This window comes from Ovis aries, chromosome 18 (genome assembly GCF_016772045.2).
Source record: "Ovis aries strain OAR_USU_Benz2616 breed Rambouillet chromosome 18, ARS-UI_Ramb_v3.0, whole genome shotgun sequence".
Taxonomy (NCBI): domain Eukaryota; kingdom Metazoa; phylum Chordata; class Mammalia; order Artiodactyla; family Bovidae; genus Ovis; species Ovis aries.
In genome coordinates, this window is record NC_056071.1 from 66255460 (window position 1) to 66275952 (window position 20493).

General features: G+C 51.9%; 1 protein-coding gene across 3 annotated transcripts in view; it reads left to right on the forward strand.

The window, feature by feature from the left end:
- TDRD9 (tudor domain containing 9) overlaps nt 1-20493 on the forward strand; it is a 112571-nt gene that overhangs the window by 54753 nt on the left and 37325 nt on the right. For all 3 annotated transcript variants that reach the window (XM_042235592.2, XM_042235593.2, XM_042235594.2), the window contains exons 13-26: nt 1923-2027; nt 4224-4321; nt 4816-4947; nt 5756-5921; nt 6011-6074; nt 6148-6211; nt 6580-6624; nt 9159-9212; nt 11290-11406; nt 12557-12664; nt 15835-15935; nt 17565-17738; nt 19028-19139; nt 20217-20429. In XM_042235592.2, the coding sequence (XP_042091526.1) occupies nt 1923-2027; nt 4224-4321; nt 4816-4947; nt 5756-5921; nt 6011-6074; nt 6148-6211; nt 6580-6624; nt 9159-9212; nt 11290-11406; nt 12557-12664; nt 15835-15935; nt 17565-17738; nt 19028-19139; nt 20217-20429 (1553 nt within the window). The remainder of the gene's footprint in view (nt 1-1922; nt 2028-4223; nt 4322-4815; nt 4948-5755; nt 5922-6010; nt 6075-6147; nt 6212-6579; nt 6625-9158; nt 9213-11289; nt 11407-12556; nt 12665-15834; nt 15936-17564; nt 17739-19027; nt 19140-20216; nt 20430-20493) is intronic.

Here is a 20493-nt window from a genome sequence, read left to right on the forward strand (position 1 = left end):
GCTGCCCTGCCGGACATCGTGACTGGAGGGAGGACCCTGAGTCCTCCCTGTTGCTGAGGGTGGTTGAGAAGGACCCCGAGTCAGTGCAGGGGTGAGGGCACTGAGGCTGGGCGCCCACGTGTTTGTCCTTGATGACTCTGTGAGGCTTTGGGTTCATGTTTGTGAGCCAGAGGGACTTCCCTGGCGGTCCAGTGGTTCAGATTGCTCCCAGTGCGGGGGGCGTGAGGTGTGTCCCTGGTCAGGGAACCAGATCCTGCACGCGGGACGTCACAGCCAAGAAAAAGTTTGGGAGCCTAACACGTGTCGGAGAGTGTTCTCGGTGGGAGGCCTGCAGGATGGGCAAGACATGTTGTCTGGTGAGAGACAGTAGGTAAAAAAGTGTGTGTGGTTCCAGGTCAAGGTGGATGTTACGTAGGAAAATCATTCAGAGAAAGGGGTTACCGTTAGTTGGGAGGAATGACCTTTTGGTTGGGGCCATGGGGGTCCCCTCTGTGTGGAGGCGACAGCTGAGGGGGGCTTGACTTGGGGGGCCCGAGTGTGGAGGAGCCGCAGGGCGCCGGCGTGGGGCCAGGCCAGCGGGCCGTCGCGGGACTGGGAGACAGAGCCGACGCGGGGGCGGGCGGGCCCTGACGGGTGGTGAGATGAGTAACCGCCTGCCGCCCGGTGGGCTGCAGGTGTCCGGGGGGTGAGGAGCGGGCAGAGGGGCTGGGGGCCTGGGCTTGGTCAGGAGGGAGGGCAGGTCGTTAGATGAGGGCCGGGAGGGAGCTGCTCCTCAGATGGACAGACCGTGGGTCTGTGTAGGGATTAAGAGCTGCTGGGGAGGGTTGCAAGACAGTGGTGGGGGGAGCTCCAGTTCCAGAGAAGAGGCTGGAGATTGAGCCTGAGGGGGTGTCAGGGGGGGCGCGGAAGGCGAGGTGGGTGGAGGACAGGCACAGGACAGGGGTCCTGGATGCTGCCCACCTCGTGTCTGCGAGTGGAGGTCCCCGCGTGTATGGTGGGAGGAGTGTCCGGAGCCCGGTGGAGCCATCGGGATGGGCTGGGGGCGCGTGGTGTCATGGACGCACAGGAGGCTCTCCCTGAGGCGGGGGCCACTGAGGAGGGGTGCGCACATGCGGCGGGGACAGACCCCCTTCCCACGCGGAGCCTGCCTGCTCTGTGCTGGGCCTGGGGCATGGGGAGAGCAGCACGGGCCCTGTCCCGGGTGTTAGAGGGGAGGACCCTGACACTGACATGGAGCAGCCGTGCTCCCCCTACACGCACACACACACACACACACACACACACGGCTGAGACCTGACTGTACACACACACACACACACACACACACACACATGGCTGAGACCTGACTGTACACACACACACACGGCTGAGACCTGACTGTACACACACACACACACGGCTGAGACCTGACTGTACACACACACACACACACACACGGCTGAGACCTGATTGTACACACACACACACACACACACGGCTGAGACCTGACTGTACACACACACACACACGGCTGAGACCTGACTGTACACACACACACACGGCTGAGACCTGACTGTCCCCGCTTTAGCTGTGCTGCGCGGCCTCGAGTCCTGGGAGGCTGGGGCGCAGCCCGCACCGGCTCCCTGTGCTGCAGGGGCTCGGAGCGGCAGTCTTCCTTCTGTCCGGACGCCTGGTCCGTAGGAGGAGCGCGTGGCCACCGCGGCCCTGCCCTGGGCAGTGGGGAGTGGCTGGTCTTTTCCAGAGGCTGCTGTGTGCGCACCGCCGCCCTGCCCTGGGCAGTCGGGAGTGGCCGGTCTTCTCCAGAGGCTACTGTGTGCGCCAGATCTAAGGCTGTGTGCTCTGTAAGCTGACTTACTACTCTGCACCAATCGTTACGGTTGCTTCTTGCTAGCCTGGTATTCACATTCCCTTTCTTACGACAGTTATAGATTTCTGTTTGACCAGAACTCTGGTTTGTGATGAAGACACGAATTACCAGAGTCTGCGGTTGAGCTGGGCCTCTAAGACCAGCTGTGAGCAGAGGAAAGGTAAGGCGCTTGCGTTCCAGCACAGCCCCGGGGCCTGGTGACACACTGGGTGTCCTTTTAAGGTTTTTGCTGTTTGTATGTTTGGTCTTAATCAGAGATCACCTTTATTGGAACCAGTTTTATGTATAAGCAACAGCCTCTCACACCGTCTGACTCTGTTGACATGCCCGAGCCTCCCCTCCACTGAACAGCTGAGCACATTGGCATGCCCACCGGGAGCGTGTGGCCACCTTGCACAGGGCCAGGGTGCGAACGCTGGCACTCACATTCTCACCTTTGAAAGTTTGCAGCTTGAAGGGTCGTCTGTAGAGGGCTTCCTGTATTTCCCCCAGTGTGTATTTTGTCTTTTGCTCTTAACAGGGTATTTCATAGAGAAGAAGTTGCATTTTGGTGTGGTTTGGTTTATTGATATCAGTTTTTTTTTTTTATGGATCATGCTTAAGATGTCATATAAGAACAATTCACCTAGCCTAGATTGCAAAGGTGTTTCTGCTTGTTTTCTTGTAGAAGTTTCACAGGTGGGTTTTTGTCTGTGTGTCTGTGATCCGTTTAGTCAGTGTTCATCGACGATGCACGGTTTGTCTGGATGCAGAGTGTCCCAGTGCCACCGTCGTCCTCGTGGTGAAGGGCGTGCGCACCTCTGTGAGCACCGCGGGCTGCACTTGTCTGGGGCTGTTTTTGCGTCTTCATTATGCTCTCGTGTCTCTTTTTCCTCCACCAAGAACACACTGTCTCGGTCACTGCATAGTGAGACTTAACGTGGAGCAGATGGGCTCCTGCCCCTCCATTCTCCCTTCTCCAGGCTGTTCGAGCTGTTGTGTTACGCTTTGCCTTATCTGTGCAGACTTGAGAGTGATGTGCGCATACGCAGGAGCTGCCCGTGGCGCTGTTGGGACCTGTGCTAAGCCTGAGCGTGAGTGTGTGGGGATCTGCGTCTGCCTGTGCCTGAACGCTGTGTGTCCCCCTTCATTCAGGTTGCCTGTGACGTCTTCAGCCGCATTGCGTCATTTTCAGCACACAGATGCTGGATGTTTCCCTAGGAAGTGTTATCACTCAGTCACGTCAGCTCTTTGTGATCTCGTGCAGCCTGCCAGGCTTGTCTGTCCATGGAATTCTCTAGGCAAGAATACTGGAGTGGGTTGCCATTTCCTTCCCCAGGGATCTTCCCGACCCAGGGATTGCTCCCGGGCCTCTTGCATTGCAGGCAGGTTTTTTACCTTCAGAGCCGCCCGGGAGCCGTTTTGCTAGCTCTGTGTCTTAAGTATTCAGTTTAACTGGCGGGACTGCAGTGATTGTGACGGCGTTGTTCAGTCCGGTTTCCACGTGTTCGTTTCTGGTGTATAGACGTGGCTGGCTTTCTGTGCTGCTGTTGAGTCCTATGACTTGCTGATTTCGCTTGTTGGTTCTAGGAGTCGTGCATTTGGTTTCGTCATTACCTTGGGGTTTTCCACGTGCAGTCCTGCCTGAAGATACAGGGGTGGGATGGGGGTGGGAGCAGACGCCTGGACTCTCCACTCAGTCTCCTGGTGGCAAGGGGGGCGGATTCCCAGGGTGGGGGGAGCATAAAGGGCAGGGGTCCAGGCTCCACAGGCACCTCCCTTGCTGCCCCACTTTTTAAAAGCGAGTATTCATGAAGAAGCCCCCTCCCCGCCTTCCGCGCTCTGAGATTTTATCCTGTTTTTGGATAAAGCAGTTTTCATTGCGCAAGCGATCCCATCGCAAGAGAAGAGCCGTTGATCGGCCAGTCTCCACGGGCCAGGCCTGCTTCTGAGCTCTGCACACTCAAGTCATGTGAAGTCGTCGTGAAGGGCGGACGCTTCCGCACGGCTGTGGGGACAGGGCACAGCCAGCCCATCCACTGGGCGTGGCGAGGCTTCTCTGCCGGCTTGATTATCAGTGTGAACTATGTGCTTGCAGGAGAGCTGTGGTGTTCATCGTGTTCTGATTGCCGCCGCATTCTGGGGCCAATGTGGCAGTCTTTGGAAATGTGCATTTGATGCTGTACTGAGTACAAGTCAGCACTTAATTTCTGTGTGTAAAGTTGCTTCTAACACTGCCCTGTTCTGAAGTTTTTACTGACCTGGTTTGGTAGAGGATAACAGAGTTTTCCTTAGTATTTAATGGTTATTCTGAAACATGTCTTTATGCTTATGTTAAAGTAACTAATGCCAGCTTTCGAATGTTCCCCCTTTGAAGGCCGCGCTGGACGGGTGTCTAAAGGATACTGTTACAGACTCGTGCACAAGGATTTCTGGGACAACTCCATCCCCAACCACGTCATCCCTGAGATGTTGGTAACGAACTTTGGTCATCTTCATAGTTGGTTTTTATGGACAGTTTTACCCAACAGTCTAAGGAGTGTATTTTGAATGTCATATAATTTTGACTCCGGAAACGTCACTTGTGACCAGGGTCATTTAATGCCAGTATTGCCTTCATCGCTTGGGCCCCAGGCCCCTGAGGGGGTCGCGCCGTGCCAGGGGCTGGCCTGAGGAGTGCTGTGCCCAGCCGCCCCGTGCGCGCCTTCCGTCTGTGCCGTCGCCGCTGCCGCTTCGCTGCTCCTGCCCTCCCCTCCTCGCGCTCTGACCCCTCCGTCGCCCGTCCTCCCGTCTGTCCCCCGCTCCTCCTCTCCCACGTCTCTCCATCCCCGGTCTCTCTCTCCTCCTCCCAGCCCTCTGCCTCTTGCTGTTTTCCTTTCTTAATTCTCTTTACCTCCTCTCGTGCACTGCTTCCTCTGAGTGGATTTACTGATTTTTCTGTTTCTAAACTCAAGTTCTGTTCTTTTCAGCGTTGTCCATTAGGAAGCACAATATTGAAGGTGAAGTTGCTTGACATGGGTGAGCCCAGGGCCCTGCTGGCCACGGCCCTTTCTCCACCTAGTCTGAGTGACATTGAACGCACCATCCTTCTGCTCAAGGAGGTAGGACCCTCTCACACTTGCTCGTGCTGGGAAGAGCTAAGATTTTTTGGGCGAATTTTATAGGTTCCGTAATGTGGATTATCTTTAAGGTATTTTGATGGTTGTAAATAGTCAGTGTTTGCTTGGCTAGGCATTCATGACTAACAGTTGATTCCAGATTTATATAGTTCAGACCAGCTTTGTTAGAAGCTCCGGCTCTCTCACCACCCGTCACGCACCCCCCGCCGGGCTTGCTGTTTGCTGAGAAGCCCTGGTAGGGCCGCTGGGCGCAGGGTGTGCCTGTTCCCCGGCTCGAGCCACAGGAGCCTTCTTCCCCGCCCTCGAGTACCCCCCACCAGCCTTCTCCTTCCTGGCGCTGGAGGCTCTGCTCTTGCTGTGAGCTCTGGCTCTGCCCCTGCCGCGGGCAGCCCAACTGGGCACCCCTATCTGCCGGCTATGTGTGTCTGCCTCCAGCCCTTGGCCTTGGGGTGCCTCTCGTACTTGCTTGGGTGTCCGTAAAACACGCTCCATCCAGCTGAGGACATCTTTCTCTGCGCGGGGTCTGCTCCATCTGGCTGTGAATGATGCGGCAGCTGGATATTTGGGATTGGGCCTGCCACATTCGTTAGCCTGTGAGTTGCGTGGAAATAATGAAATGGCGTTCACGGTTTCAAAAAAAACCTTTAGTCTCAGTCTTTGGTAAGCTGACTCAGAGGCTGTTGGGAACCTTGCTCATCCATAGTTGGTCACTGTCTTAAACTCTGGGCCTGAGGGAAGAAGGGCGTGAGCAAAGCCACGCGTGTTGACGGCCCTGCTTTGTTTCCTGAAGGTAGGCGCGCTTGCGGTGAGCGGGCAGAGAGAAGACGACAACCCCCACGATGGTGAGCTGACCTTCCTAGGAAGGGTTCTAGCCCAGCTTCCTGTCAGTCAGCAGCTTGGCAAACTCATAGTCCTCGGACACGTGTTCGGGTGTCTGGACGAATGTCTTATCATCGGTGAGTGTGCAGTGGCCAGGTGGTGACGGAGGGTGTAAGGAGAGGCCCTTCTGAGAATCTCACGTTGTCTTTGTTTATTCTCTTGATAGCGGCATCTCTTTCCTTGAAGAATTTTTTTGCGATGCCTTTTAGGCAGCATCTTGATGGATACAGGTATTTAACTCTCATACTTTTAAGCCACTGTGCTTTAATGGGAGCAAGTGACACCTTTTGTTTCTGTTTATAGGAACAAAGTGAATTTCGCTGGCAGTAGCAGGAGCGACTGTATCGCACTTGTTGAAGCCTTTAGAGTAAGTCCAGCTCCGAAAGCAGCGACTGCAGGTGTCAGGACACTTCACGCCCTGGGCCTGTCTCCGTCACAAGTGTTTTTAGTGTGACTGACCCCTGAGACTAAACAAACTTTTGGGAGAAGTATGTCAGGATGGGAGTCTGAGTCTATGAAGTTTACTGAAAAAAAACCTCCCACCTAAAAATCCTAATTCACCCACTTAAAAGAATAATTTTAGTATATAGTGGAGCTATATGTTAATTTTGCTCTCTGTTTTCCCAGTCTCCTATAAATGTGTTATCATACTTTGATAATTTTCAAAAAGAAAGAACAAATCTGTAAATTGTCTATGGTCGGGAAAGAATTTTGAACCTGATGGTTTCTTTGTAGGCGTGGCAGACCTGCAGGCAGAGAGGGGAGCTGCGGCACCCGAAGGTCAGTGGCTGTTCCCTGAGTTTCTCGGCTGTGACTGCTGGCGCCCCGGGAGCTTCCTGGGTCCCCCTCGCTCAGCCTCACTGCCACGTGTGAACCAGCAGTGCCCGGCTTGTTGGAGCGGCCAGCTCCTAGAGGTGGCGCGGACTGTGTGTAGCCATGCTGCCTGCCGCCCGCCTCCAAGAATGGGGACCCTTCCATGTCAGGAGCCCTGGCACCTGCCGGGACCACAGGCCTGGGGGCCACGCCTGGGCTGCTGCTTAGAGTGGAGGGGCTCGAGGCTTTCCGTCTGCTGCTTCAGCCGTGTGTTCCATAGTGGGCTTGGAAAAACCAGCCTCAAAGCCTTTGTTTTCTGGGGTGGGTGCAGTCAGGTTTTGTTCTCCTTTTAAACTGAGTGTGTTTGAAAGGTTGCTAATAGGTATGTGTGTGTAAATTTGCTTTGCCCAGATGCATCCTTAGAGCAACTGCCTGAGTTACTCATGAAAGCCATTGGGTAGACAGTCAGCCCAAGAAGAATAAATGCAAAAAGGCAAAATGGTTGTCTGAGGATGCCTTAGAAGTGGCTGAGGGACGAGGAGAAGTGAAAGGCAAAGGACAAAAGGAAAGATAAATCCATCTGAATGCAGAGTTGCGAAGAACAGCAAGGAGAGATAAGAAAGCTCTCCTAAGTGATCAGTGCAAAGAAATAGAGGAAAACAATAGAATGGGAAAGACTAGAGATCTCTTCAAGAAAATTAGAGACACCAAGGGAACTTTTCATGCAAAGGTGGGCACAGTAAAGGCCAGAAACAGTATGGACCTAACAGAAGCAAGAGATTGAGAAGAGATGGCAAGAATACACAGAAGAAGTGTACAAAAAAGATGTTAATGATCCAGATAACCACGATGCTGTGACCACTCACCTAGAGCCAGGCATCCTGCAATGCGATGTCAAGTGGGCCTTAGGAAGCATCACTACGAACAAAGCTAGTGGAGGTCATGGAATTCCAGCTGAGCTGTTTCAAATCCTAAAAGATGATGCTGTGAAAGTGCTGCACTCAATATGCCAGCAAGTTTGGGAAACTTGGTGGTGGACACAGGACTAGAAAAGGTCAGTTTTCATTCCAATCCCAAAGAAAGGCAATGCCAAAGAATGCTAAAACTATCGCACAGTTGCACTCATCTCACATGCTAGCAAAGTAATGCTCAAAATTCTCCAAGCTAGGCTTCAACAGTACACGAACTGAGAACTTCCAGATGCACAACCTATATTTAGACAAGGCAGAGGAACCAGAAATCAAATTGCCAACATCTGCTGGATCGTAGAAAAAGCAAGAGCATTTCAGAAAATCATCTGTTTCATTGACTACACTAAAGCCTTTGACAGAGTGGATCACAACAAACTTGAAAATTCTTAGAGATGAGAATACCAGACCACCTTACTTATCTCCTGAGAAATCTGTATGCAGATCAAGAAGCAACAGTTAGAACTGGACATGGAACCCTGGACTGGTTCCAAATCGGGAAAAGAGTACGTCAAGGGTGTATATCGTCACCCTGCTTATTTAACTTCTATGCAGAGTACATCATGCGAAATGCCAGGCTGGATGAATCACAAGCTGGAATCAAGATTGCCAGGAGAAATACCAGTCACCTCAGATATGCAGATGACACCACCCTTATAGCAGAAAGTGAAGAAGAACTAAAGAGCCTTTTGATGAAGGTGAAAGAGGAGAGTGAAATAGCTGGCTTAAAGCTCAGCATTCAAAAAATGAAAATCAGGGCATCTGGTCTCATCACTTCATGGCAAACAGATAGGGAAACAATGGAAACAGTGACAGACTTTATTTTTTTGGGCTCCAAAATCATTGCAGGTGGTGACTGCAGCCATGAAATTAAAAGATGCTTACTCCTTGGAAGAAAAGCTATGACCAACCTAGACAGCGTATTAGAAAGCAGAGACATTACCAAGAAAGGTCTGTATCATCAAAGCTGTGATTTTTCCAGTGGTCATATATGGATGTGAGAGTTGGACCACAGAAAAAGCTGAGCACTAAAGAATTGATGCTTTTGAACTGTGGTGTTGGAGAAGACTCTTGAGAGTCCCTTGGACAGCATGGCGATCCAACCAGTCCATCCTAAAGGAAATCAGTTCTGAATATTCATTGGAAGGACTGATGCTAAAGATGAAACTCCAGTACTTTTGCCACCTGATGCAAACAGCTGACTCATTGAAAAAGACCCTGATGCTGGGAAAGATTGAAGGCAGGAGGAGGAGGGGATGACAGAGGATGAGATGGTTGGATGGCATCACCGACTTGATGGACATGGGTTTACGCACAGTCCAGGGGTTGGTGCTGGACAGGGAGGCCGGGGGTGCTGCAGTCCGTGGGGCTGCAAGGAGGCGGACGCGCCTGTGTGACTGACCGGAAAGAGAGCCGGCCAGCGCTTCTCCTGCCGGTGTACACTCTTCCTCGTGAGACGTGTGTGTTATAGTAGGTGTATCAGTTCTAGTTTGTTACATTAATAGTGAATATTATGCTTTTGTGTATTTAAAGGATGAACTTGACTGGGGACGGTTAAATTACATTCAGATCAAGAGAATTAGAGAGGTAAGTTGTATATTCTTTGAATGAAAGTAAAGGTGGCGTTTATCAAGTACCAGCACTACACAGGGTGCTGTACTGTGCTGTGCTTAGTTGCTCAGTCGTGTGGGCCTCTTCGCGACCCCATGGGTAGCAGTGAGCCTTCCAGGAAGTACATCCTGTGTCCAGCGTTAGTAGAACTGATGTGTTACGGTCACAGTTACAGTTTGTTACAGTGAATGAACACAGATGAAGACCAGCAAAGGTGCAAGGCGGGTGTGGAGGGACCAGGAGAGACCAGGTGTCGGCCCACAGTTGGCCTCTTGTGGCAGGGCCTGCTGGGCAGCGTGGGTGCCAACAGCCTGCAGGAGACTCTGCAGGCCGGGGAGGCTCTCTGGGCCTTGGCGTGCGAGCTTGTGTTGAGGGTTGGTTACGTGGTCAGGGGTGCTCACCTGGTTGACCTTACTGACTTAGTTTGCAGCACCTCTGAAGGTCACATTGATACCATGTGGCCCAGGCCCCTTGCCCCCCACCCCCACGATGTCACGTTGCTCCATGAACTGCTTGTTGCGTTCATGCTGAGCAAAGGCCTCAGCTGAACAAAGACGCTCTTAGAGGCAGGATATGCCAGGGACCCAGAGGTGACCTGCCGGGAGCCAAACCTTCCTTTGGAATGGCCAGGACGTGGACAGCTGGGCCTGCTGACTTAGGTCCTCTACTGCACCAGTTTGCAAGATGCTGTGTCTGCTTTCTTGTATTTTCAGAGAACTTACTCTTGGTTCGATTTGACAGTTTTGCTGTGCAGGTGTTTTGGGAGAGAGGAAAGGTAAAAGATTTCAATGGATTGACTTTGGCTTTTGTTCCATTAATGTAGTTTTTCTCTGGTTTACTTTTTTAGTGTTACGGAGGTGAGAATTTAACTTATTATCACTTTCAGTCTTTCTACATCAGGTCTGACTCTTTTGAGATCCCGTGGACTGTAGCCTGCCAGGCTCCTCTGTCCGTGGGATTTCCCAGGCAAGAATATTGGAGTGGGATGCACTTTCAGTCTTTCTAGTTAAAAGCAGTTGAAGCTGCGAGTTTTCCTGTGAGCGGTTTGGGTCCGTTGGTCTTTGACATCCCATGTAGGGATGCGCACTCGCTCCCAGCTGTAGGGAGCTCACTGCTATCCCTATCTGAGGCTCATTTCACTGTTGGCTTTCTCCTTGACTCAGGGTCTTTAGAAGAGTCTTTGAGTTTCTAGGTAGAAAGAAATATCTTTAGGTATCTTGCTTTATTGTTAATATTTTGATTTTTATTGCATTTTGGTCAGAAAAGGTGACTTGCATAATTTTAAATTGGTTTTAATTAGACAAGCTGTATTTCCTGCAGCCTTCTGGGTGATTTCAGTAGTGAGTGTGGAAGTGGCCGGGCTGGGCCCTTCCTGTGTCCCCAGGCTCTCCTCCTCTCCTCATAGGGCAGGGTTCCTAAGCGTTTCTGTCCTTACCGTTCCTTTTTGTGGTCTTTTTCCAGTTACCTTTGCAACTGTAGCTTGTATAGTTTTTTCCTTATTGTCACTTACTGAGAGAATTTTGTGGAAAGTTGATTTATGGTGCATTCGTAGGTGTTTGGATTTGTGTATTCTTGTGTGTCTACATTTGAAGTGTGATGGAATCACTTTACGTCAGACGATTCTGTTTAAACTGGAGAGGTTTGCTTTGTTCAGGGTGACTGTGTAGCCGCCGGTGTTTAATCACGAAGCAGCAGTACATGCTTACAGCGAGAGATTGTGGAAGTGTGCCAAGGACTTGAAGCGAGGGCTGTGGTCATGGTGTCCGGCTCCTCTGACACCGTTGGTGCCTGTGTGTGTGTCTGCAGCGGTTTCCTGTGTGTGTTTATAAGCTGGGGTTGTGTCCTGTTGTTCGTGACACTGCGCTCTGTGTCTTTCCCATCCTTTGTTAATCCGTCTTCGTTACTGTGGCTCTCAGTGGCTGCAGTGTCTCACCCATAGGCGTAGCAGCATTCCCCAGTGTGGGCTGCTTTCCAAGTGCTGCCACTACCCTGAATAGCGTGGCCACCTGGAGACGTCACCTGGAGACACCATCTGTCAACGTGTTTTTCTTAGGTGGCTGAGTTATACGAAGAACTGAAGACTAGGATCTCACAGTTCAACATGTATGTTGATTCCCGGCGGCCTGTCATGGACCAGGAGTACACGTACAAGCAGAGATTCATCCTGCAGGTACCTGGGAGTGCCCGGATGTCTTTTCCTGGTTTCTTCTGCACCTTTGGTCTCACGGCTGTGAAAGCGCTTGCTCCCCTTTTCTGATACAAATTGTATCTCACAGGAGATCCTAGATGCCCAGTGTTAACACTGTGTTGGAGAACAGAAGTTGATGATCCAAACCCAGTTCTGATCTCTGAAGGAATGTTTCTGAAGACTGCTATCTTTACTGCTTCTAGAGAGATCCTTTTATTTTGGCTTTTAAGAAAGTAAAATTGCTGTTAATATTACGTTGCTTTTATCCTGCATCAAAAAGTTATTTTAACTTTGGAGGCCACGATCAGATTCCCTTGTTGGATGGAGCCTTCTAGGCATGTGTAGAGGGAAGTGTATCCTGGAAAGGCAGCCAGTGCTTCTAACTCAGGGCTCCGAGGAGGAGGTCTTGTCCTGCGCCCGTGTGTTGGCTGACGCATACAGATTTGGGATCCTGTAACCTGGAGGCATCTGGGAAACCAATGTCAAATTAAGGTTGGGACAGTCTTCCTTGGATGTTGGTTTCAAATGGCATGTTTTCGACTGAAGAAGCGGCTCTTTGCAGAGTGCTTTTTAGAGGTGAACGTTGAGGGCAGGCCTGCTGCTCTGAGTCTGTGTGCCCCAACTGTCACTTTACCTGAACATTTTGGAGAAGGCCTGACCCATGGAAGGCAGTACGGTGAGGAGAAGGTAGAAAATGCTGGCTAGCCCCCAGGGCCCTGTGTGTGCAATCATTTGTGTCCTTGTTCAACTCATCACTGTTTTCTAAACCTCATTCTTTTTTCCTAGCTGCACGGTGTGGCTTGTGGGATCTTAGTTACCCAACCAGGGATCGAACCTGTGTCCCCTGGATTGGGAGAGTGGAGTCTTAACTACTGGACTGCTGGGGAAGTCCCTAAACCTCATTCTGAGAAATAGTCAGGCTCCTTGGAGGAATGATCTTGTAGAATGTGTTTCTGTTACAGGGAAGTAACCAGAATCGTGACTTTCTGCTGATTGATTAAAGGTCCAGGTTTTAGAAAATACTAACTCACCTTTTATATTATGGGTGTCATTGCGGGATGAGATTAGTATATTAATGAGACACCGTGATAAAATCATGCTGTTACTTCATGAAAATACGTCTGTCTTCCAGGTTGTGTTGGCAGGTGCTTTTTATCCAAATTACTTTACTTTCGGGCAGCCTGACGAAGAGATAGCCATGAGGGAGCTGGCAGGCAAAGACCCAAAGACGACCGTCGTGGTAGGTGGAGAGATGGTGACCTTCCCTGGGCGGAGACTGGGCGCTCGGTTTTCAGACAGGCGTCACTGCAGTGCGGCTGCTACGGAGCATCTTATGTCCCCTTTGTCTCTGTTTGTGTAAATGCTTAGCGGACTTTCTTCCCCTAAAGTGAAGTTCAGGGCTTGTCTGGCCTTTTCCCTCGCCTCCGCTGGTTCCTGTCTCGCAGACCTGGCCTGAAGGAAGGAAGCCTGGTGGAGTGAAGTGTTCAAGGCCAACCTTGCCTGCCCCATCTCGTTTTGAAGGATTTAAGATACTTCTCCATAAATTTAAGAGCAGGCGGTTAATAACTTCATTTTACGCAAAGTGTAAAGGGTTATTTGGTACGCAACTTTGTACTGCGGTTTAAACTCTGATCCCCGTTCACACGTAACAGAGTCGCCTAGAGAGTGTTTGTTTGTTTTGAAATTCAGACTTGAGGCCCCGTGCCACAGAAGCTGAACTAGAAGTGCGGCCTGAAAATTAGTGTTTGAATAACATGAGCTTTGGGCGAATCTCATGGTCAGTCACAGCACTCACCACCGGATCAACGTAGGTGGACTCTGTGTTTAATCAAACCTGAGCCCAGGGTGACTTCAGGGTCGGCAGCTGAAATAAAGCATGTGAGAGTCAGGCTTTCGTGGGCTTTTGCTGTGTCATCAGCCTGCATCTACTAAGGGGGCTTGGAGACCCGGCAGGGCTCCCGGCGGGTGGTGAGCCCACAGCACCGTGGCTTCTCCTCCCCCTGCTGGGGCGCTGTTGCTCCGGTAGTGAAGAAGCGGAGTTTACACTGTGGGGGTGGCGGGGGGGAGCTGTCTCAGAGGAGCACCGCACTTTGTCCTGCAGAGGTGCTCGTCAGCTCTGCCTCATGGTGGGGAAGCCTGGCTGGGCCTCTGCTCTTCCTGATGGCCGTGGTGGGCCAAGCACGCTCGGCGGCGGCCTCTCCTCCCCTGTGCACTGGGGGAGGACCCCAGGGCGCACTTCTTTGGATGTGGAACTGTGCTTGCCTCCTGCAGCCACCAGGCAGCCTGTTCGCCATGCACTCTGCGGGCCAAAATTCCCTCCCGTGTGCTTTGTAACAGCTGAGTTCGTGCTAGTATGGATGTATTGCTTGTCCTCTGAGAGCGCCTTTGCTAGCTGCTTTTTACTCATTTTTCATTGCATTTCACCCTTTGAGTGAGAGATTGATCATCGCCCTTAATTCGTGGTGTGGCTGGGGGTCCGAGGGCGGCTCTGTGACTCGCCTAAAGAGACTGAACAAGGCAGGACTTGAACTCAGACCCAAGCCCTCAGCCCTCGCTGTTCACTGCCTGCTGCCTCTTGTGGAGCTGTGCTGGGCGTGGGGCAGGGGCTCCGGGTTTCGTGCACAGCCAGAGCTCAGAACCCAGAGGGCCCTGCGGAGAGGGCAGGGTGGGTGTGGGGAGGGGCGGAGGGGGGAGAGGAAAAGGAGGGGTTGTCGAGCGCCTCCTGATTGGGTGCTGCCTGCGGGGTGAGGACCCGCTCCTGCCTCCCAGGGGTGTCTGCATTCCCACCACTGCCTTTGTAGACATGCCATGTTTGACAAAGATATATAGGCTACTCTGTTGTTTTAAGGTGAAATAAAGTCTTAACTTGTATATTGGACTTCTGGACTATTTTAATGGGAGAGAATCAGTTTTCATTCCAATCCCAAATTAAGGGCAATGCCAAAGAATGTTTAAACTGCTGCACAATTGCACTCGTTTCACATGCTAGCAAGATAATGCTCAAAATTCTCCAAGCTAGGCTTCAACAGTATGTGAACCGAGAACTTCCAGATGTACAAGCTGGATTTAGAAAAGGCAGAGGAACCAGAGATCAAAATTGCCAGCATCCATTGGATCACAGAAAAAGCAAGAGCAAGAGAATTCCAGAAAAAAACATCTGCTTCATTGACTACGCTAAAGCCTTTGACTGTGTGGATCACAACAAACTTGAAAATTCTTAATGAGAATACCAGACCACCTTACCTGCCTCTCGAGAAGTCTGTATGCAAGTCAAGAAGCAACTGTTAGAACTGGGCATGGAACCAGTCTGTTGACTGGTTCCCAATTGGGAAAGGAGTACATCAAGGCTGTATATTGTCACCCTGCTTATTTAGCTTATATGCAGAGTACATGAGAAACGCTGGGATGGAAGAAGCACAAGCTGGAATCAAGATTGCCAGGAGAAATATCAATAATCTCATATATGCAGATGACACCACCCTTATGGCAGAGATTGAAGAGGAAGTAACGAGCCTCTTGATGAAAGTGAAAGAGGAGAGTGAAAAAGCTGGCTTAAAACCCAGCATTCAGAAACTGAAGTTCATGGCAAATAGATGGGGAAACAGTGGAAACAGTGTCCGACTTCATTTTGGGGGACTCCAAAATCACTGCAGGTGGTGACTGCAGCCATGAAATTAAAACACGCTTGCTCCTTGGAAGAAAAGCTGTGACCAACCTAGACAGCATATTAAAAAGCAGAGACGTTACTTTACCCACAAAGGTCTGTCTAGTCAAAGCTTTGGTTTTTCACAGTAGTCGTGTATGGATGTGAGAGTTGGACCATAATGAAGGCTGAGCATCAGAGTATTGATGCTTTTGAACTGTGGTGTTGGAGAAGACTCTTGAGAGTCCCTTGGACTGCAAGGAGATCCAACCAGTCAATCGTAAAGGAAATCAACCCTGAATATTCATTAGAGGGATTGATGATGAAACTGAAGCTCCAATACTTTGGCCTCCTGATGCAAAGAACTGACTCCTTAGAAAAGAGCCTGATGCTGGCAGAGATTGAAGTCAGGAGGAGAAGGGGACAACAGAGGACGAGAAGGTTGGATGGCATCACCTGCTTGACGGACATGAGTTTGAGCGAGCTCCGGGAGGAGGTGTGAAGGACCAGGAAAGCCTGGTGTGCTGTAGTCTGAGGGGTCACAGAGAGTCGGGCACGACTGAGCGACTGAACATGTGGAAGAACTAGCCTCTGTTTAGTGTGTATTATTAGAGCGGAGTTATTACTCCCCACAGCAGTCGTTAATCCCTCAGTGTCCTGCTGCGGGGCCCACCTCTCTGGTTAGAGACGGCGCGCCCTGCTCTGGGAACGCGGTGACTCTCGGGGGCTCTGGGTCTGCCCCTGCTAATGCCTGCCGTGTTTTGCAGCTGAAGCATATCCCTCCCTACGGATTTCTCTACCACCAACAACTGCAGTCTCTCTTCAGACAGTGTGGCCAAGTCAAGTCCATCGTGTTTGATGGTGCAAAGTAAGTAGTGTACGTTTGTAATCCACTGCAGTTGCGAAAGAGCCGTGAGGTGTTCATTTTAACAGGGGCTGGTTCTTGAAACTGGGTGTGTGGGAGAAGGGGTCATCAGAGGGCCACTGTGGACAGCTCTCGAAGCGCAGCTGTGGTTCATGTAGCTGTGTGTCTGCTCTCAGCCGAGTTCCTCCTAAAGGAGCCGAGCTGTGTGGTCCCGGGTCTGATGCCCAAGGTGTTCAGTAGCGTGAGGGGTGTGGGCTGGTGCTCGGGGGGTGCTCTGCACTGGAGTGTATCTGGCTGAGATTTCACGTGTGGGCCGGCCGCCAGAGATGCCCCCAGGAGACTTTGTCTGCTTCATTTAGAACCTGGGGGACAGGGAGCGGGAGCCAACGAGGGGAGGGAGCGGGAGGAGGCAGGGAGGCAGGGGAGGGATGTCGCGGGCTCGGCTTGCTCCACCTCTTGCGTTGGGAACGCTCAGGGAAGGGGAGAATCATGGTGGTCTAGAGTCTTTGAAAGAAGTGGTCTGTAAGAAGAGACCTGGCGCCTTCTAGAGACAGCTGGTGGGAGTGGAATGGACATGTGTGAAGGGAGCCCCGGGCAGGTGAGGGTCAGCAGAGGGGCCGGAAATGGAGCTGAGGTGGGACAGGGCAGTGGGGAGGAGGCTGGGGTGGAAGGACTGAGTAGGCTGCTCTTAGCACCCCAGGGCTCCGGCTCCCCCAGGCTTGCGCTCGCCAGGACAGCAGCTGGAGGGTCACGAGTCTGTGTCTGAGTGTGGTGTTTGACCTGGGCGGTTCTGACATTCACCAACAAGTGTGAACGAGAGGGTTTTCCCGTTTATACCAGGGCGTGCCTGGCGGGCACCCACACTGCGCGTTTGATTCTTACCTGCAGAGCGGGGCGGGTGGAGGCCATGCCTCAGCGTCACTGTGATAAACCGGGTGTTTGAGGGGCACCAGAGAGATGACTGAGCTGCTCAGCTGTGTGGTTTTCTCTTTGCATTTTATTCTACAATAAAATAGAAAAAACACAGACCTATCACTTTGTTCCAATGATGACAATTAAGATTTCTTAGCTGGACATTCCACATGAAGTCGGTTTTTATTTCACATTATACTGCATGATACGTGAGGATGATACTGGCTTTTAATTTAATGGTATGTCATCAATGGCACCCCACTCCAGTACTCCTGCCTGGAAAATCCCATGGACGGAGGAGCCTGGGAGGCTGCAGTCTGTGGGGTCGCTAAGAGTCGGACGCGACTGAGCGACTTCACTTTCACTTTTCACTTTCATGCATTGGAGAAGGAACTGGCAACCCACTCCAGTGTTCTTGCCTGGAGAATCCCAGGGACAGGGGAGCCTGGTGGGCTGCCGTCTATGGGATCGCATAGAGTTGGACACAACTGAAGTAACTGAGCAGAGCAGCAGCATTGTAATTTTTATTGCTCTTAAGTGAGTAGTTTCCTCTTGAATACATCTTCTTGATTGATCCTGTGATGAGAAGTTAGTTACTAGGTAGTTCTGAGGAGAGGTGTAGCTGAAAATCTTTTATCTGAACTTGAGAAAAATTAATATACACTTACCTCTGTTTCAGACGCCTCATAAGCTTTCTTTTTATCTGTATTTGTGGAGCAGAGCCTTTGTGGAGTTTTCACGCAATCCAACAGAGAGGTTTAAAACGCTCCCTGCCGTGTACATGGCCATCAAGATGTCTCAGCTCAAAGTATCCCTCGAACTCAGTGTTCACTCTGCAGAGGAGATTGAAGCCAAGGTACAAGGAGGGGCTGTGTCCAAGCTCCGGAACACGAGGTAGGCTCAGGAGGCCAGTGGGCACGACTCTGTCCTGCTGCCTACACACCCTCAAATACCGCTTTAGAACAACTGCTTAGCTGTGCTCAGGTGCCCACTCAGCACTGGCCTGGGGCTGCTGCGTGCGCCTGAACACACCACTCGACCTCTCGAGCCTCAGCGCTTGCCTCTGTGCGGCAGCTGTGGCGCCTGTCGTCAAGGCTGCCGGGGGAGTAGGCGGAACCACTGTGTCATTTTCAGTCGAGTCCGGGGACCGAGCCTGGTGCCAGCCCTGTCTTGCTCCTTCCCGTCACTCCTTTTCTCAAGTGTAAGAGGCTCTTCCTTGCCCTCAGCGGGGCTGACCCGGCACCGAATGGCAGTGCCCTTGGGAGCTCCTGGTGGGCAGCGCAGGGGCTCTGCGTGGCCCGGGGCGCTGCTCCGCAGTTGGCGGCTCTGCTGATGGGGACTGCTTTAGGGTGAGCCCGCAGAGCTGCAGCCCTGTGTCATCTTGTAAGCCCCCGAGGCACCGACCGGAAGCCGAGGAGTGGGAGGAGGGGAGGTGTGGCCCAGAGTGTGGCTGGTGTGGGATGACCTGGCTCTGAGGGTGGCAGCTGGGTGCGCTGAGTCTGGGGCCGTGTGCAGCACACCTGTCCCGCGGCCGGGCTGCCTAGGCACCTTACTTAACAGACGGGTCTGCGGGTGGGGCAGAGGCGGCTCAGGGTCTCTCATCCTTCCTCTTTACGGAAGAATAAAATTACTAGGAAGGAAAGGAAGCCTTTTCCCAAACTTGAGTTTTATCTCCTCACATTTTAGCATTTGCTGTGTTACTGCTTTAAGGGGTGAATGATAACTGGGTGTTTAAGAAACCATGTATGTGTTTTCTAATGACATGACCTCATGACCTAGGCGTGGACTTTCTAGTGACACGACACAGCTGTGGATTCTTGTGGTTTTCTAAAGGTCAGGGTCACTCACCTCCGAACCCACAAGTCAGGAGACCTTGCAGTTCCCAGATTTAGAATTTCTATCCTTGGAAGCAGAATTCCATGGCGGTCTTGAGCGTTAGCATACGTTTGTAGAGGGTGGTGTGTGCCTGCGGGGTGCACCCCCTGCCCCAGGGCAGCGTAGGACACCGGCAGAGTCTCTTGTGTGAGATGAGATGCGATTCGTCACCACCAGCTGTATTTCATTAAAATCTTCTGTTCTTGTAGTAACTGTGGACTGGTCCAAATAATAACTTCACGTATGTAAGCATACACGTGTTCTTTGTAACACCTCTGCTGCCTTTTAAGATGAGTGCTGTTTAACAGGGTGAGCGTGGACTTCCGGAAGCAGACAGTCGATCCCACTCACGTCTCCTTTAGCACGCTGGACAAGTCGCAGACCATCACAGACCTCCTCCTCGAAGTCGAAGTCACAGAGGTGAGAGCGGTGCGACCCAGCCTTAGAGCTCTTCTGTCGTCTTTGTCTAGAATCGTCTCGTTGAACACACGGGGCAGTGGACGTGGAGATGTGGCCACAGGCAGCCTGTGTACCCTGGTCACCCACACTGGGCCTGTGAGCAGCAAGGGGTCAGTCCTCGGATAACTTAGGTTGGCCCCCTGTCCGTGGCTCCTCTCATCCTCAGATTTGACCAGCCATGGACTGTGTGGTCCTGTGTCTCACTGTGGAGAAACCTCCCTGTGAGGGGCCCTCACAGCTCACACTAGCATCATCTAAGGGCATTGTTAAAGGCCGCCTGGAGTCGGTCTAGGTGAGCTTGACTTACTCTCACTTGGTGAATTGAAACGTGGCTGTAACAGAAAAAGAAACAAATATTCATCCTAGAATCAAAGTTTGATTTTTAAAATGTCAGTACATTTGAAATGCTGAAAAGCACCAGTTTTAGCAGTAAGGTGCAGGTGGAATGTTACTGGCGTGGTGCTGTTTACCTCTGTAATTCAGTTGTATCAGCAAAGCCAGCATCGGCAGCATTATTCACTGGAGTGTAGTTTTTACTTCTTCAAAATAAAATTTCAGTTAAAATGCCGCAGGCTTCCTGGCAAATGCGTGGTCCCCTTCCCTGGGAGACTCCCCATAGCAGCCTGGCCTCCTGCCGCCTGGAGGGCTGCAGCAGCGCAGCCTGGGCCGTGTGGGGGCAGCAGCAGGCGAGGCCGTCCGCACTCTGCCCCACGCCACGCTGGGGGCCGGGGTTTGCCCAGAGAACCCGTGGGGGCTCTGGGGGCTCGGCGGGTCCTGGGGGCTGGTTAGATGGAATAGCCCTGACCTCACGTGGCCCCAGAGCCTGCAGTGCTGGCGTGCGTCACAGTCACTCACCTCGCTTGACCGGGACCCCCGTTTTCTCACGAGCACCGACTCAGAGCCTAGAGAACCTTAGGGACCAGGGGGTATAGCTTGTGACCTGCGGTCGGGGAGGGGGGGCACGTCAGGCCTGCAGCAGGCGCGCCTGTCCCTCTAGATGGAGATCCTCTGCAGGGCCCGTCTCCTCCTCCGCTCTAGGTGGTTGAAGTGGGACACTTCTGGGGGTATAGGACCGATGAGAAGAGCTGGGAGTTCCTGAAGAGTCTGACTGCCGAGATAAACCGCCTCACGCTGGTGCCCCTGCCTGTCCACCCCCACCCCGACCAAGTCTGCCTGGCTCCCTTTGCCGACAGTGATAAAGAAAGCTACTTCAGAGCTCAGGTCCTCTATGTTTCTGGAAATTCTGCCGAGGTATGTTTCTCTGTAATAAGTCTCGCAGACGGAAATGAGGCAGAGTCACACAGTTGACAGAAAG